General features: G+C 38.4%; 1 protein-coding gene across 3 annotated transcripts in view; it reads right to left on the bottom strand.

Moving 5' to 3' along the window:
* The window catches only part of RAB28 (RAB28, member RAS oncogene family), an 89,206-nt gene that overhangs the window by 11,292 nt on the left and 60,868 nt on the right, over positions 1–17,046 (bottom strand). For all 3 annotated transcript variants that reach the window (XM_074951670.1, XM_074951671.1, XM_074951672.1), the window contains exon 5: positions 1,185–1,288. In XM_074951670.1, the coding sequence (XP_074807771.1) occupies positions 1,185–1,288 (104 nt within the window). The remainder of the gene's footprint in view (positions 1–1,184; positions 1,289–17,046) is intronic.

Here is a 17,046-nt window from a genome sequence, read left to right as displayed (position 1 = left end):
TCACAGATTTCAACATTAACTATATCAATTACAAAAAAAAGAACTGTTAATTTGCTCATCACTGACAATGTATCAAATCAGTTTGAAAAGGAGATGTTGCCTATTTGAAAAAACATATTATAGAATGCGCCTACTATAGTGAGTATGACATTAAAATTGCAAAATGTTTAGTTTTGTTTGTTCGAAAACAAAAAGTTACACTTAAAAAAATTAACTAAATCTGACAACGTGATTGGAGCACAGACTTTTATACAAAATTTTATGGCCAATTTAGAAACCCCTGATAATCTGTGTTCATAACAGAAATGTTAGAGGTTATTACGTGATGACTGTTATCAAAAACCTATAAGATTAATTTTAGAATGTTATTATAGTTTTATGTTCTTTGAATAAGGATCTTAAACCACAATATTTGAATACTCCCTTTTGAAAACATAATTTGTTTTGTACATTAAAAAGTGTTTTTTTTTATTATTCAGTTATGTAGCCAGGGTAGTAAATCATTTATTAAATATGATGGCTTCCACTAAGGAGACAGTGAGATTGTTTTTATGGCTTTTCATGCCCATTTCCATAACATCAAGATGTGTAACAAAAGTTAAATACAACACCATGTTTATTTAAATTGCCTGTTATAGTTAGCACAAAAGTTCTTCCTGTCTCATCTAACCAAACGTACTAGCTGAGTATGGTTCACAGTCAAATAATTAACCAAAAATGCATTTTTAAACTGTGTTCTGAAGATAAGTAAATTAAGCTTCAATGAACCACCAGAGGGAGTGTATCCATTGGCTGGGGACCCTCTACTGAAAATACTGTCTCCAGACCTCAAGACAATACTCCTAGAGACCGGACTGGCAGCAAAGAGAGATTCAGCTCATCACAGCTGTCATGCTATGCATAGAGAAACAAAGAGGCAGTATGCAAGGTAGCCAGATCTCAAACCATTTACAGATTAGAGCCAATATGTGGAATTTCAAAGCAGATGAGACGTCACTGTAATTAACAAAGCATAATTATAACATACATACCGATGATCTACTCCGCTAGCGAAGCAGGTGCACTCTGCAGTGACTGAAGTTCTGGACAGCTTGACAGTTGGAGTGCAATGAAATTACCACATCACATTCCAGAGTTATAGTTTTAAAAAAAAAAAAGATAATTATTTGATTGGTCTTACTTACTGAATCGCCTGTCTTGGCTGACACAAAATGGCTACTGAAACCATTTTCCTGGCAAAATCGTTGGTGTTTGTCAGTTTTCACTGTTCGCATATGCTCCAAATCAACTATAAAAAGGTTCAAAGGAAAAATTACTATAATGGAGCCCATTTATTTAGATACCTGTCTCAGCAGTTATTCCTTGAAAATGCTTACAACAGACACAATCTTTCCCTCATACAAACAACAACCTTTTGTTTTTATAATTATTTGCTAAAGGAAAAATAACCCATTACTTGAAATTTCTGTGTGTACATGAAAAAATAAATTACAATAAAAATTGAACTGTGAAATGCAATAAACTCATTTAAAAATAAAGCCCGAATTCCATGCTCAGGCCCATACAAGCAGCTCCCATTGTCTCTATTAGGAGCCATGTACACAAGTCTGAGGGTAAAACTAAGCCCCAATATGTTTCATTGAAACGCATTGGGTGCTTAAAATACAACATGGAACTCAAGTCTTGTACAGGTTTTATTGTGTACATTCCAATTTCTCCAAATCTGATCCTAGGGTAACTGGAAGCTATATTGAACAGTTTCTCTTTTTATTGCATTACAGTCCCTATAAGGGTGTTGACTCAATGCCGTCAAATTATAAGGCAAATATATTCACAAGGATTTAAGGACAACTAGGCTCTTTGAGTCAATACAGGAAAAAAAAACTTAAACTGATTTCCTGAGGAAGGGACCCAACTGACTTGTAAAAACTTGTAAATTTGCAAATCTAGTAAGTCTGCATAATAGTGTCATTTGACTATCAACTGAAAAAAATGTTCTCATACTACATAAAAGGCTTTATTTAAAAATGATATTGGAGGTCTTTAATTTGTAGGCTCTGGAGATTTTTTTCTCTACAAGATTTTTGATCTTACAGGAGATTCCTATACCCCATTTATGCTGCTTACCTTGGTTAATGTGGAGCTTTTTGCCACATGTTGCTTTTCCTTACACATCACTGAGGCCTTGTTTACAAGAACAGGCCTAAAATCATCCATCTACCACAGGCATTAATTTGTGGAGGACTAAAATACTAAGCTATTAACAGGAATGTTTATAGTACTGGTTTATCATAATATTGAAGCTAGAATACTTATTTAACAAAAAAATAGAAAGAACAAATACCGTTAAGATAAGTCCCAAATGAAGTCAGTAACCAATTTAAAAAAAAAAAAAAAAAAAAAAACCTTGCACAGCTAATATAGCAACTACTTTTTTTTTCCCTCTTGAAAAGAAAATCTACTACAAGAAATGGCTTGTGCCAAGAAATTTTTTAGATGGAAAATACAGAATATTTTCTTTCCCTATTTTTAGTCTTCACATTTTAGATGTAACATAGCTATGTGGGAGGGAACTACACCACCACACCTGCTGGAGAACTATTTTGGGGTGGGGGGAGAAAGGTTTTGTTTTTTTTAATTCAACCTTAATGGGCCAAATTTTTAGAGAGGCCTCAGTCCAGCCTCCAATTTTATTTTATTATATTTCTTTAAATGCATTATTAAAAGTGCATATCCAAACTCTATGCACCTGTACAAATATTGAACACACAAGATAAATTTACTTAATACATTATGACTCTGCCACCGATGCCATTTAACCCTACCAGTGACTCCCAGAGGAGTGACAACCTCTCTCTCCCGCCAAAAATATTACAGAATAAAGAAGTGCCACAGCATGCTTTGACAAATTCAGGATCTGTTGGTCTAAGGGAAGAAATTCCAAAGTCAGTGGCAGCACCCTCACAAAAATTGCCCTGCAGCAGCCCTTTCTCCCTTTTAAACCAGGAGATCTCAGTTCAAGCAGCTCCACTGATTGCAACTGCCAGGGTATCCACCAGAGAGAAGTTCCTTCAGGTAGCCAAGCTCAAGTCATTTAGGCCTCAGTTCAGCAATGTACTTCTATATTGGTTTTTACTTAGTTTACCTAAAGGGGTCGAAGACCTTTATCCAGCATGGTTCTTAAGCACAGGCCTAACTTTAAGCACACAAGTAGTCCCACTTCACCACCACCTTAAAATCCATGCTGAAAGTACATGAAAGCCAATGCAGATTTTAGGGCAAGGATGTAACATACTATCTGCATACAGCTGTACTTCAATATAAGAATGGTACTGTAGGTGGCATTATATGAAGGTTCAGATAACATGTGGCTTTGTGTCCAGAACAAAAAAATAGAACAATATATAAACTACATCTCAGATTAGACAAATGAGAAAGAGGAACGCTAACAGAGGAAGAACATGGGAAAGAAGAAGAAAAGGGGTATGCTTATAACAGAGATAACAAATGGGAAAGCAGTGCCTACAGTGAGATCCATAACAGGAGGTCCCTAGCAACCAGTAAGCAATGTAACTGACTTAGTTTAACATAACATGTTGAAAACAAAAACAAAAGGCAGTAACTAGAACTATTATTACTCATCTTCCTTTGAATAAGATACTGGCCTGCTTCTTCTGCAGATACAGAAGTGAAGGTGCAATGGAGGGTCCCAATATTTTCAAAGCAGACGTATACCCAATAGTGAATTTAGTATCTTTGGTACATAGCCAAGTGTTTGAAATGTAATTATGTTTGCACAAAACTATTATGCCAACCATGAATCATGGAAAACCCAAACCATGCTATTGTCAATCTTACTCTCCCTCATTTTTCTAGCTGCTAGTTGTATTTTCGCTTGGTCTTGGAAGAGGCAACTTCAGTGGTGTTCACAGTGCGATCTATCAATGACAATATTACCATTGAGTATATTCAGACCCATTTTGGGATATACAAGATTCGAAAAAGGCCACAGGTTCAAATCTTTCCGAGCCCTCCAGAATTCCAGTGAAGCTCAGATTATCTCTGTCAAGTTGATTCTCAAAATCTTTGTTTCTCCCTCTCATGTACTGAATTTCTTTTTTTCCATTTTATGAACCTAGTGGGTAGCATGACACTATCATCCATAGCCGTAAAGGTTGGCTAATCCATACATTTAATCCAGGTAGCTAAAACACAGAGTAAGTGTATCCGAAGTCACTGAAATGAAATTATTGGAGCAGGAAGAAGATAATGCCTAACTGGAACACATTCAGTGACAAGTTAAAAGACAAGATTAGATGGTGGCCATGTCCCCGCGATGAGAGGAGGGGGGTGGGAAATGGATCCCTGAAGCCAGAGAAGAGTTTGCAGTAACTACCAAGGACAGTTTCAATCTGTGATACATTCCACATTGTTCATGGAGGCTTACCCATAACTAATTATTTGCTCATTTACTGTCTCATTCTATACCTACCAGTTTGGAATGTACTGAAGTAGTAAGATTGTTACAACAACAACCAAAATTACATTCTCTCTACAAGTGATTTGATTCCACAACCAAGTTATTTAAGAATGTATTATGGCAGTCAGTGATTCTGTAAGTAGAAATAACCTGTTCTCTCATGATATGGACAATTTTCTAGTCAATATCAGGCACAGGATAGCCTACTGGATGGGCAGGAAAACAGCAGACATATTATATCTTTATTTTAGTAAGGCTTTTGACACTGTCCACTATGATATTCTCATAACCAAACTAGGGAAATGTGGTCTAAATGAAATTACTATAAGATGTGTGCTGGTACTCGTCAATATGTTTATTCATGACTTGGATAGTGGACTGGAGAGTACGCTTACAAAATCTGAAGATGACACCAAAGCTGGGAGGGGTTGCAAGCACTTTGGAGGACAGGTTTGGAATTCAAAATACCCTAGACAAATTGGAGAACTGGTATGAAATCAACAAGATTGCATCTGTCTTTATGGAATTTAAAGTACTATTTAAACTCATTTCATTTGCACCATTTAGAGGGCAACCCAAATATACCAAAATAAAAAAGTTTGCATCAGACCACTTACCAACTGTCTTTCATTTACATTCCAATCCACTGTAAACATGCAAAACTCTAATAATCAGAACAGTTTAATTAGCTCTAGCCCACTGATTTCAATAAAATGAAACAGGGACTAATTTTACTAGCTTAGCAGAAGTTGATTTCAACAAATAAAAACCTGACACCAAGTCCCAATAGGGACATGTTTATTGTCTCAAAATAAGGCTTGGTAATAAAACATGTTTAATGTAACTTACTATATAGAGCTGTAATAAAACTAGTAACTACCGTGACAGGCCAATAAGTGCCAAAAGATATTTTATTGGGCAATCAGTAAAATGCTATATGTTATGGTAAAGATATTTCAAAAACAGTCAGTCAGTCATCTCATGGCTGATAAATGACAAGTTCTGAGAATAACAGTAACAACTCAAAAAAGTTACAAAAACAAATAATTACACATACTTTCAAATGGCTCTGTGCCACAGAGAGAGAAGCAATTACGCAGAAATACGGTTCAAAGGCCCACACAGCCAGGAAAGTAGCTACATATAGTAGTAATCTCCACTCACCAAGTGGCTGCCAGCATTCTGCATCATTACCACCCAGAACTCCACAAGGAATAAGAGTTTGCTGGATTAGGGGCAGGGCAGGGTTACAGTTCTGCATGAATGCCACACAACAGTGGAGGGAACAGGAGCATACAGCTCACAAGGCAATCTAAAGGCAGCCCAGGAAACAGCCATGATGCTTGTGCTGGGAGCAGTGGAGAGGAGCAGCCACTATGCATATTAGGCAAGACCAGTGTCTGTGTGTGTTTAATGGTTTGCAGGGGTTTCTCATGGATCTCCAGTCTATTCATCTAACCTATATGGCACCACTCCCATATAGAGAACCTGAACTATGCTTATGTCAAGGTATTGTATCTACCACTAATTGCTAAGCTACCCATTTTTTTTAAACCATGTACATTAACACATTTGATTTGCAAAGGTAATTTCACAAGGGTTTCCCCAGTCTAAATTGGATACCCCTTTAAAAATGTACAGTTGTGCTAACTGTATTGCGAGGGCATCCATCATTAATAGACAGTTCTCATATTATGCTTAAACTTTCACAAATCAATGTTACATTATTGGCATATAAGTATGCACTATATATGTGCATGCATTTACAACCATCTGATTTTATCATTAAAAATGGACAATTTCACAATTTCATATTTAACTGTAATTAAGGGTAATTTAAGTTATGAATACACATTCTTATTAATCTATAGCCCTGCTTATAAGTATATTCTTTTATAGAGTATGTTGTGGAAAATGAAATATAAAACTTTCTGAAAAGTATTTGCAGCTGTTCATACAAGTTATAAAATTACACAAAGTATAAACAATGAGCTATCACAATTAGCCCACACAGACATGACAAGTAAAATGTGCTAATAATATATTAATTTTATTTTCACGTGCTTAATATTATGTACATATTTTCTCTTCTAAAATACTCCTGGGTCATTATATAAATGGCCAGTATATAACATTTTCTCTTTTTCATCTTATTTGCTTACTATAGTGTCAGATGGCCTTTTTCACTAGACATTTTTAACTCAAGCATCTTAATCATGCAATAAACTGATTAAGTGAATTGTCTTCATACTGGTTTGTATGGGGAAACAATGTAGTTCAAACACTACAGTCATTTTAACTTCACCTCAGATACGTAAGGTTCAAGTTTTGTTGTGCTTAGGTATTGATGCACTAGGGAAAAGGAGGGGCACCACCATAGCAGAAGTGCTTTAATATATCATGCCTTAAGGCATGATGCCACTGGGGTATTAGGAGATATATGCTTGGCAACAGGATTTACTACACTTGTTTAATAGGTTTAGTGGCATGCTCTCTAGCAATGTCCTACCAGGCTGCTGACTGGCAGGGCCCAAAGTCCTGGCCAGATACAGTCCCTCCTCTTGTATTTCCCAGCATCCCAAAGTTATAGCTCTCTTCTGCCTGAGTCTATTACTCTGTGTCCTATTGTTCCCCAGCTAAGTCTGGGAGCTACTAATTAGCCCTTATATTTAACAACTATTTGGATGCGCCAAATAGAGGAGTTGTATTTTGTAAGATTTTCGGGCTGAGTACATTGTTATTTTCTGGTTAAAGATAAGTTTTCATTTAAAAAACAAAACTTATCTACAATATTTAGATAAAAGGGTAAACACAACATATGCAGGAGTCATATGCATTAATCAATCACCGAGCTGCATTATTTCAGTATTCAATCATTTCTTCTCATTACGGTTATACACTGTGTATCACCTACAGAGAGAGAGAGAGAGACTGCTTTTAAAAAACTAGCTTTGACTTGACACTTGTAAATTAGCATCAGTATAATGCACTCTCCTTTACAAGGTAAACAATGGAATCTTAGTGTCAGAATGGGAACTGCAACCTTTTATACTTAAATTTCTATTAATGCCTGTAATCCTTTTCTCACACTAAAACTGTATCAGATGCCAAGAAAAGAACACACTTTCAGTGAAGTCCTGGTGAAACGTATACCACCCGTCTGACTTAAGGAAGCTGAAAGTGAAATATAAATATAGTTCCAGTACAGATTTTCTCAGTAATTTTTTAGGTTATCAAGAAAACATCTAGAGTGTTGATCTGGTTATACTCATTTCAGACAAACTACATGTCACATTAACTACCTCCAGGAAGTTATTCCAAACACAAAATAAACTGTTTATGCCCCTGCTCAGATAGATAGCATGACAGATTGTTATTAGTTGAAGACAGATGAAATACATTAATTTGATTGCAAGCATGTGTTTACTTTCTTGCTGTCATATACACTCTAATGCTGATGCTTCTTTATGAGGACATAGTAACAAATCAGATACCGTATTAGAAGAATTGTTAAGGCAGAGTAATAATAGCTAGTGCCATATTTTAGCATTTTAGAAAGCTATTACTTTTCCTCTTTCTCCCACAAAACCATGAAAATATCTAGAAATTACTTTTACAGAAAACCGGAAATTGATAGCTCAAAAACTCAGTAACCTACACAATATATTTTTAAAGCTTCATCCTCGGTAGGAAACCACAGGTATCAAAAATATGCATTTCAGAACAATTCAAGAAAAACAGCTCATTTTATAATCTTAACTCTTTTTAAACAGAGGACCAAATTCGGGCAGAATGCTAGATATAGGCACAAGAAAATTCATGTCTACTAGAGGGAATGTAAGGTGGAAATTTTTCATCACAGTCCTGGCCCCTCTAAAACCAGAAAAGCTTTACAACAGGAGCTTCAAAAGGGTATTATGAGAGCAGAGGTGAGATCTGCATGGTTTTGTGCACAGACTTCCTTTTGTACATACACTTCCTGCCCATGGCACCATCATATGCATATAAAAACTATGAAGATTACTCTTGCTGCTAAAACGAGTAATGTGCACAAAGGTGTCGGATCTGTGGTGGAGCTTTTTAGAATGAAGCACACAGTAAATCAGCTCGGCAACACACGTACACGTACATATTAGGTCATCATGCAATGGGGTGTTTCTACGACATGAACTAGCAAAAGCTAAACATAATGGGGCAAGTTTTCCTTTATTGTATTTTTTATGTTCATTGTAATGGTTTTAATCTAGAGATTAATCTTCTGAAAGGAAAATAATCAGATTTAATAAGGACTTTCAAGTCATATTTAAACAGATTATATATTAAAAAATGCCAGCCTTATGTTGTCGTTAAGGCTTCAACAAATATATTAGTTCTTGCAAACCGTTAGCAACAAGACAATACTGAAAAATACAGTGCTTCCAGAATTTAAAATTGGCTTCAGTCAAATAGTAAGCAGATTCCAATGAGAAGCAACAAGCCAACTGTGTTAATCTCTGGAGCATATCTGCGAGCGGGCTTTAGTATGGGCATGCCAACAAGTGTGTCAAATGTTTGGTACCTCGGGAAATATTTATTTTAAGGAAATAGGTTGATATTGCTTGTAAACAACCTTCTTAGCATTTTTAAGGGGATAAAATGCAAACGAAAGTTATTCTAAAAGGGGGGAAAGAATATGCTTAAATTTGTTTTCAAAACTAAAAAAAGATACAAGTTTATACAACAATTTACTTAGAAGCACTGAAAGACAGAACATTACCTAGTGTAGATGAAAGATATTTTTCTCAACTGGACATTTTCCTCTTATTTCACTTTTGATACATTCTTGGCAGAAAATTTTACAGGCACCATAGAGTCATTGACTGAACACACTAAGTCAATACAGATCATTTGAACTTGATCCCTTTTGTGTTTTGCTTTGCCTTCATGTCAGACACATCTTTAGTTCTTAATCCTACCACATATACTTTAAGAAACAAGGATGATGTTCAAAACAGAAGACAGTATTAATTAGACAGATCAATTGAGTTAAATTGCAATATATTTTAATTTAACACACATCACAGGAACAATGGTCTATCCTTCACTTTTCTGAGGGAGTGAGGGAGGAGGAGGCAAGAGCTGAATCTTAAAGATTTCTGCGGATTTTGGTTTGTCCCATCTCCAGCCATTGAGCCCCTCAATTCCTAGAGTGACCAAGAGCTTATTAATGCAGGGACACTCAAGAAAGTTCAGACAAATTAATTAAAGATATGAAGTTAAAGCATATTAAACTGTTGTGTGAACAATCTCATTCAGCAGTGTCGCCTTTGTACGCTTTAGCTTAATCTCAAGGAGAGACTGCCACTGCGTGGTGGAGAGGATTGTTCAATCTCCATTACAATCTACCTAGATATACAGGTACTTACATTGCCCTCATCACCAGAGTATCTGAGTGCTTCACAATTATTAACAGATTTTTTCCTCACAATATCCGTGTAAGGTAAGGAAGTGATAGCCTCATTTCACAGATTAGAAAATGAGGTATAGGTTAAATGAAGTAACTTGTTCATGGTCACACAGAAAGTCTCTCATTGAGGCAGGAACTGAATTCTGTTCTCCTGAGTCCAAGTCTGTTGCTCCATCCATCATACTATCCTTCCTGCCACTGACTCCTTGGCACCTGTGTTCAGATTCCCAACCATGGTGCCAATCAGTAAATACTGATTATTGTTATTTTGTGATGAAGACACTTGACCAATGGAAGTAAGTTGCTTAAGTTAAAACTGCTACTTCTGTCTCAAGCATCAGTATATGTATAACTAAGTTTTTTTACTTGCAGGTTATGTCTAATTCCTTTTATTGTCATAGGACCTCTAATGGAGTACCTACTATATGCGGGGAGGGAAGAAAGAAAGAAAACATGACCTGTGCTGGTGATGAAGGGAGAAAACCCAAGATTAACCTTTTTTTTGCTGGATTTGTATCATATCAATCACTCAAGATACCACAGTGATTACCACAGTATAAATGTCAAGGTCAGTAAAACAATTTTCTATGCCATATTTAAATGAAACAAAAAACAAAACAGCAAATCCAACATACCCATCAACACATCCTATAAAATTTGGGCTCCAATCCTCCACTTAGATACAATCTAATCTAACATAGGCACACTAGACCAAATATTGGGAAATGTAGCAACATCTCAGATACCATAGTGTACTAACTATATCAGACAAATGGCAATCACTGCACATAAGTAACAAGCATCACATTACAGTGTAAGGGCAATGGTGGTGATTATTTTGTGGCTCTCTGAATTTCTATTTGCACAATATTTCCTCTCCAAGTGTCTTTTCAGTGAATAAATAGAAGAGTTCAATTTGAGGACTGTCAACCTTTTACAAGCACAACAGTCACACAAAAAACATTTTTTTAAGTAAATGAACTATACAAGAGCATTTGTTTCAGTCTCCAAAACACTTAAGTTATTACACTATTTCATATCCACATTTTCTTACTCACTCTTTGAGGGATGTGGAGGGGGGGGAGGGATTTAACTTTACAGAAATGCTGGTTTCAAAACCTTTTAAATTGATGTTTAATTCCATGATGATTGCACTTCATTCTTTCAATTTAATTAAAATTAACCTATTTGGACAATAAATGCTCTATTCCAGTAAATATAAATTCAAGAAAAAGTATTTTCCTCTAGAATGAAGAGACTTAGTAGCTGTTCCCACAACTTTACTGGTCTTGCTCCCTATTTTATACCATCACCATGTGCCTTGAAACACAGCTGGCTGGCAGAAAAGATATCAGAATCGTCTCTTTAATCTACAGTGAAAATATATTTCAAATATCACAGACACAGTGGATGAGTTTAAATTAATTTGGTTTGGTTAATCTAATGACATACTGATAAACAATTAATAAAGACATTATTTGGTGCAAAAAGCAATGTTCCTTTGTAAGAACTGACATTAGAGGCTACTCTATACTGCATAAATTAAACAATATAATGAAATACAGAATTTACAGTTACAATAAAACCAATGCAAAAGCTAATAATGTATATTCAGTATTTAGCTATTTTATAAACAGTGTAGCTCACAAGAAGAAAAGTACATTAAGGTACTAAGGTTACTGAAACCCAAACTGAATGAATATTTTCCTGTAGAGTTCTTTCTGCTTTAGTCAAAGGCATGAAAGATGTAATGTACTAAACAATCAGAAGATGGTGCTAGTCCAATATATCTATGAGCCACGGATGGATCAGCTTCTCTTTCAACATCTCACTCTACATTTTCCCCAATTTGGATGCATCTAAAACAATATAATTGAATTTACTTGCCCAACGAATAGGTATATTCATTACAAGTTAAATGCTAGTAAGCAGCATGTCCTACTAATGAATTTTTCTTAGTAAAATTCATGAATTTTTAGTTAATCTAGAAATAACTGTCTGTATATTAGCTATATAAAGATCATTAGAATTTAATAACTTCACAGGATCTCAGGATTTTACAGAAAACTTAGAGGAAATTGTCTTTACAATAACAAAAGCACTAATTTCAACTCATAAGTGTCTAGTGGTGAAATCCTGCTTCTCCAAAATCCCCGCAGTCAATGGTAAAACTCCCACTAACTTCAACACAGGATTTCAGCCTCAGAGTTCCAGAGTGACTTTATTCAGACTCTTGGGATTATCTCACTATTAAATTAACATGAAGAATTATTTATCTTTACCAACTTAAAAGATTTAATTATTTCTGGACTAAGGTTTAGATACTGGCCTGTAAATATAGGCATATCCCAAATAGAAAAGCGTCTCCTTTGAAAGGGCTGCAGCTGCTGTAACTGTTGCTATAATGAAATACAAACATCATACCAAGTGTCTTGTGGGCATCTGTGCACAAAAGTAACGTAAAATAGGACTTAATGTGGTAGAGAAATTTTATCTTTACATACCAATTTATTTATTTATTAATATATGCCCACTTGAAATGAATGTATTAAGAGCAAATCTCAGAGTAACATATTCCATGGATTCAAACCAATCTACAAAGAAAGGTAAGTATAATTAGCCATATTATGGAGATGGGGAAACTGAGGTGCAGAGAACTGACATGACTTTCCCAAAGTAACATAGCAGGTCAGGAATAGAAGTGCAGAGAAGCAGTTCCCTCACAGACTCTGAGTCCAGTCTTCTTAGTGGCAGCTGTTGCGTCCGTCTACAACTCAGAGACTGCTTCTACAGGTATCCTTCTGTTGATCTGAGTCCAAAGAGCCAAGTAAAAAAAAAAATGGCTATTTTCTGGAGTGTCATTTTTTGCCAATTCTCTGAATTATTTGCTCCTGAGAGCGCCAACTTGGCTCCATAGCCTTTCATGGTTCATTCCATTGTCGCTTCCAACAGCTGTAACGAAGAGTTGGAGACACTTTTGCGTCTCCAATGCACCTCTCTAGGAGCTCTCCCACAACAACAACAAAAAAAACTATAAATGAACACAAAATTATTATCTAGGGTATAAAAAGAAGCCATGTATGCTCAAATATGAGGGCAAGGTTTTATTTTTCTTATTATAATATGCCTCCAATATTAAGTAACTGGAAACATCAATTCCTCTTCCAAAGTTTTTTAGTTTAGGGGCAAGATTGGCATGTATCTGAGAATAATTATTCAGAGAGTAACTGAGCTATAGCTGTTTAATTGTTCCTTGTACATCAAATCCTACTTAACCTAGTTTTTCTGATATCTTAAAGCTTCTGTGACTAATTACCACCAATTCGAGTTGTTATGAAATGATAGTTTTTTTAAAAAAAATACAAAACCAGGACTTCTCAGTAAAAATTACAACAAATTTTGATGGACTGCAGAGAAAGAATGTACTGGAATACAAGCACATTCAGCTAGACTACAGTGAATATACTAAATGTACAGTCTACATGTTCCTAGCACTCATCTGGTAGATACACACATGGCCACATTCTGCCCTCAATTATGTGTGTGAAACCACCATGAAGGGCTGAATTTGGACTACTATGTATATGCTGAGTTTTTCTTGCCTTCAAGTGATGTGCAGTTTGTTTCTTCTCGATATTTTAATTCCTTTGGTCAATTCTCCTTCAGGATGCTAACTCTGTAATTTGAAAATTCAGTAAATTGGCAATTTTAAGAGTTGTATTAAATCTAAACCTGGTACCTTTTGTGTACTTGTTTGTTCTCAGCAGATTAACTGCTTCTAGTCTTCAGCCTAAGTTAAAATGCCTGAATAAAGTTCACATGAATAGAAATACTTTTACATTATTGACAAATTTATCAATAGTCCAAAAAAATCTTGACCATCTGGAAAGTTGCTACATAAGGGTTACACTAGGACTCTCTCCCAACCTTAGGAGGCAAGTGATATATGAAGTGTGGAAGGATACAATCAAAGATCTTCAAAGTGTTATTTAGATATAGATATATAGGCCTGGCAGAAAAAGTTACTCACCTTCTTGTAACTGTTGTTCTTTGAGAGGTGTTGTTCATGTCCATTCCAATCAGGTGTGCGCGCACGCACGTGCATGGTAGCCAGAAGATTTTTTCCATAGCAACCTCTGTCAGGTTGGCCTGAATGCCCCCGGGAGTCACCTCTTCATGGCTCTCAATACAAAGCCCTGCCAACCCACCACCCCCTCAGTTCCTTCTTGCCGGCTACTCCAACAGAGAGATGCGGGGGTGCATATTGGAATGGACATGAACACCACATCTCGCAGAATAACAGTTACAAGAAGATGAGTAACTTTTTTCTTCTTTGAGTGCTTGTTCATCTCCATTCCAAATCAGATGACTCACAAGCCCAAGTTCAGGAGGCGTCCACTGATTGGAGCACTGTTCTTCCGAAGGCCGCATCGTCTCTGGCCTGCTGGGTGATTGCATAGTGCGTGGTGAAAGTGTGTATGGAGGACCACGTTGCTGCTCTGCAGATTTCCTGGGTGGGAATATGTGGCAGGAAAGCGGCTGACTGAGTGCGCATGACTGCCATGCACTTAATAAAAACACGAGGCGCTGCTGACAGGCCGAACAGGAGAACTGAACTGGTAGTGGTTGTTCACTACAAACCTGAGGTATTTTCTGTGGGATAGAGTTATTGCTATGTGAAAGTATGCGCCCTTCAAATTGAGGGTGGCATACCAGTCTCCTGGATCCAATGACGGGATGATGGAGGCCAAAGAGACCATGTGGAACTTGAGCTTCTTCATGAATGTGTTGAGTTCTCACAGGTCTAGTATGGGCCTGAGCCCGCCTTTGGATTTTGGTATTAGGAAATACTGAGAATAGAAACCCTAGCCCTTCTGCTCCTGAGGAACCTCTTCCACTGCCCCTCGCGAAAGGAGCAAGTGCACCTTCTGTATAAGGAGTTGCTCATGAGAGGGGTCCCTGAAGAGGGATGGGGAAGCAGGGGCAGAAGGGAAGGAGGGCACAGAATTGGATGGAGTATCCCCTTTCTACCATGCAGAGCACCCAAAGTAAAATGGGACCATGCACGGTAGAAAGGGGACAGTCAGGAGAAAAAGGTAAGGCAGGGTAGATCCAGTTCTTCTTCTGGTGCGTCATCCTCGACCACACCTTCAAAAGGCCAGTTTGGGGCTGGAAGGTGGCTTGGGTTGGCTGAAGCGCTGGCCTGAGGACAGGTGCGGCCTTTTTCTGCCGTTCCTATTCCTCCACCGGGAGCCATCCTGTCGGATCTGTTTGTAGAACCGCGGAGGAGGTTGAGGCCTGAAATGTTTCCGTTGCATGGCGGGAGTATGTATGCCAAAGGATCTGAGGGTGGCTCTAGAGTACTTCAGGTTATGTAGCCTTTTATCTGTCTTCTCCGAAAACAGTCACACCCTCAAAAGGGGAGGTCCTGTATTATCTGCTGGACCTTGTACGGGAGACCAGAGACCTGGAGCCCCTTCTCATGGCCACCCCTGTAGCCATGACTCTCGTGGCTGCAGCAGCACTGTCCAGCGCAGCCTGCAGGGAAGCTCAGGAGATTAGCTTGCCCTCCTCAACCAACCCGAAAACTCGGCACGGGAGTCTAGAGGGGGCAGCTACACAAATTTTGCCATTGCTGCAAAAATGGCCGATTGGTTGGAAATTCGAAGCTGCAATCCACCCGTGGAAGAGACCTTCCTCCTGAAAAGGTTGAGTTTTTTAGCCTCCCTGTTTCTGGGGGAGGGGCCTTGCCGCTCACGCTGATTAGCAGCGTCGACAACAAGGGAATCAGGTTGCGGGTGGGAATAAAGATGTTCATAACAATTAGAGGGTACAAAATATTGCCCATCATTGCACTTGGCAGTGTGTGGCAATGAGGCTGAGGTCTGCCACAGGGTTTTGGTGGTGTCTGCCATAGTTTTATGAGTGGTAGGGCAATATGGGAAGGTTCAGAGGGTGCGAGGATATCCATTATGAGATCAGAGTCCTCTACTACCTCCTCTGCCTTGATGCCCAGACCCTGGGCAACCTGGCACAACTACTGCAACACCCGACTGTCTTTAAACGCCGGGGCTATGGTGGTGCCAGCCAGCGCCTTGTCCGGCGACAACGAGGAGGAAGTCCCAAAGAACAGTGGCTGCTCCCTGCCATTGGCTCCCAAGGGATCCCGTGACTCTCAGGGATCCTGTGCAGGTGCCAACACGGACGGTGCCATGGTTAGTGCTGGGCTGTCGGCACTGAACTCGGTGCCAGCGTCAGCATCGCCGCTGCTGGTGCTGTCGGTGCCACTGGTGGTGCAGGAGCCGCTGTCAAAGCCGATGCCAGCAACAGTGCTGCCACCGAAGTCGATACCGGTGATGGTGCCGCAGCCGATGGTGTCGATGTCAGTGGCAATAGTTTAGTGGCTGGTCGTGCAGCCAGTGGAATAAAGGTGGCCGAAACCACTGAAGTCGACAGTGAGCGGGACCCTTGGCTCCTTCCCTGGCTCTGGTGAAAGGCTCAGTGTCAAGGTTCCTCCCCCACTCTGAACTCTAGGGTACAGATGTGGGGACCTGCATGAAAAACCTCCTAAGCTTATCTTTACCAGCTTAGGTCAAAACTTCCCCAAGTACAAAATATTCCACCCTTTGTCCTTGGATTGGCCGCTACCACCACCAAACAAATACTGGTTACTGGGGAAGAGCTGTTTGGAAACGTCTTTCCCCCCAAAATACTTCCCAAAACCTTGCACCCCACTTTCTGGACAAGGTTTGGTAAAAAGCCTCACCAGTTTGCCTAGGTGACTACAGACCCAGACCCTTGGATCTTAAGAACAATGAACAATCCTCCCAACACTTGCACCCCCCCCCCCTTTCCTGGGAAATGTTGGATAAAAAGCCTCACCAATTTGCACAGGTGACCACAGACCCAAACCCTTGGATCTGAGAACAATGAAAAAGCATTCAGTTTTCTTACAAGAAGACTTTTAATAGAAATAGAAGTAAATAGAAGTAAAGAAATCACCTCTGTAAAATCAGGATGGTAGATACCTTACAGGGTAATTAGATTCAAAACATAGAGAACCTCTCTAGGCAAAACCTTAAGTTACAAAAAAGATACACAGACAGAAATAGTTATTCTA

The sequence above is a fragment of the Natator depressus genome, chromosome 4, assembly GCF_965152275.1.
Source record: "Natator depressus isolate rNatDep1 chromosome 4, rNatDep2.hap1, whole genome shotgun sequence".
Taxonomy (NCBI): Eukaryota; Metazoa; Chordata; order Testudines; family Cheloniidae; genus Natator; species Natator depressus.
The sequence above is the reverse complement of the archived record's forward strand: the minus strand, read 5'-3'. Positions and strand labels throughout refer to the sequence as shown.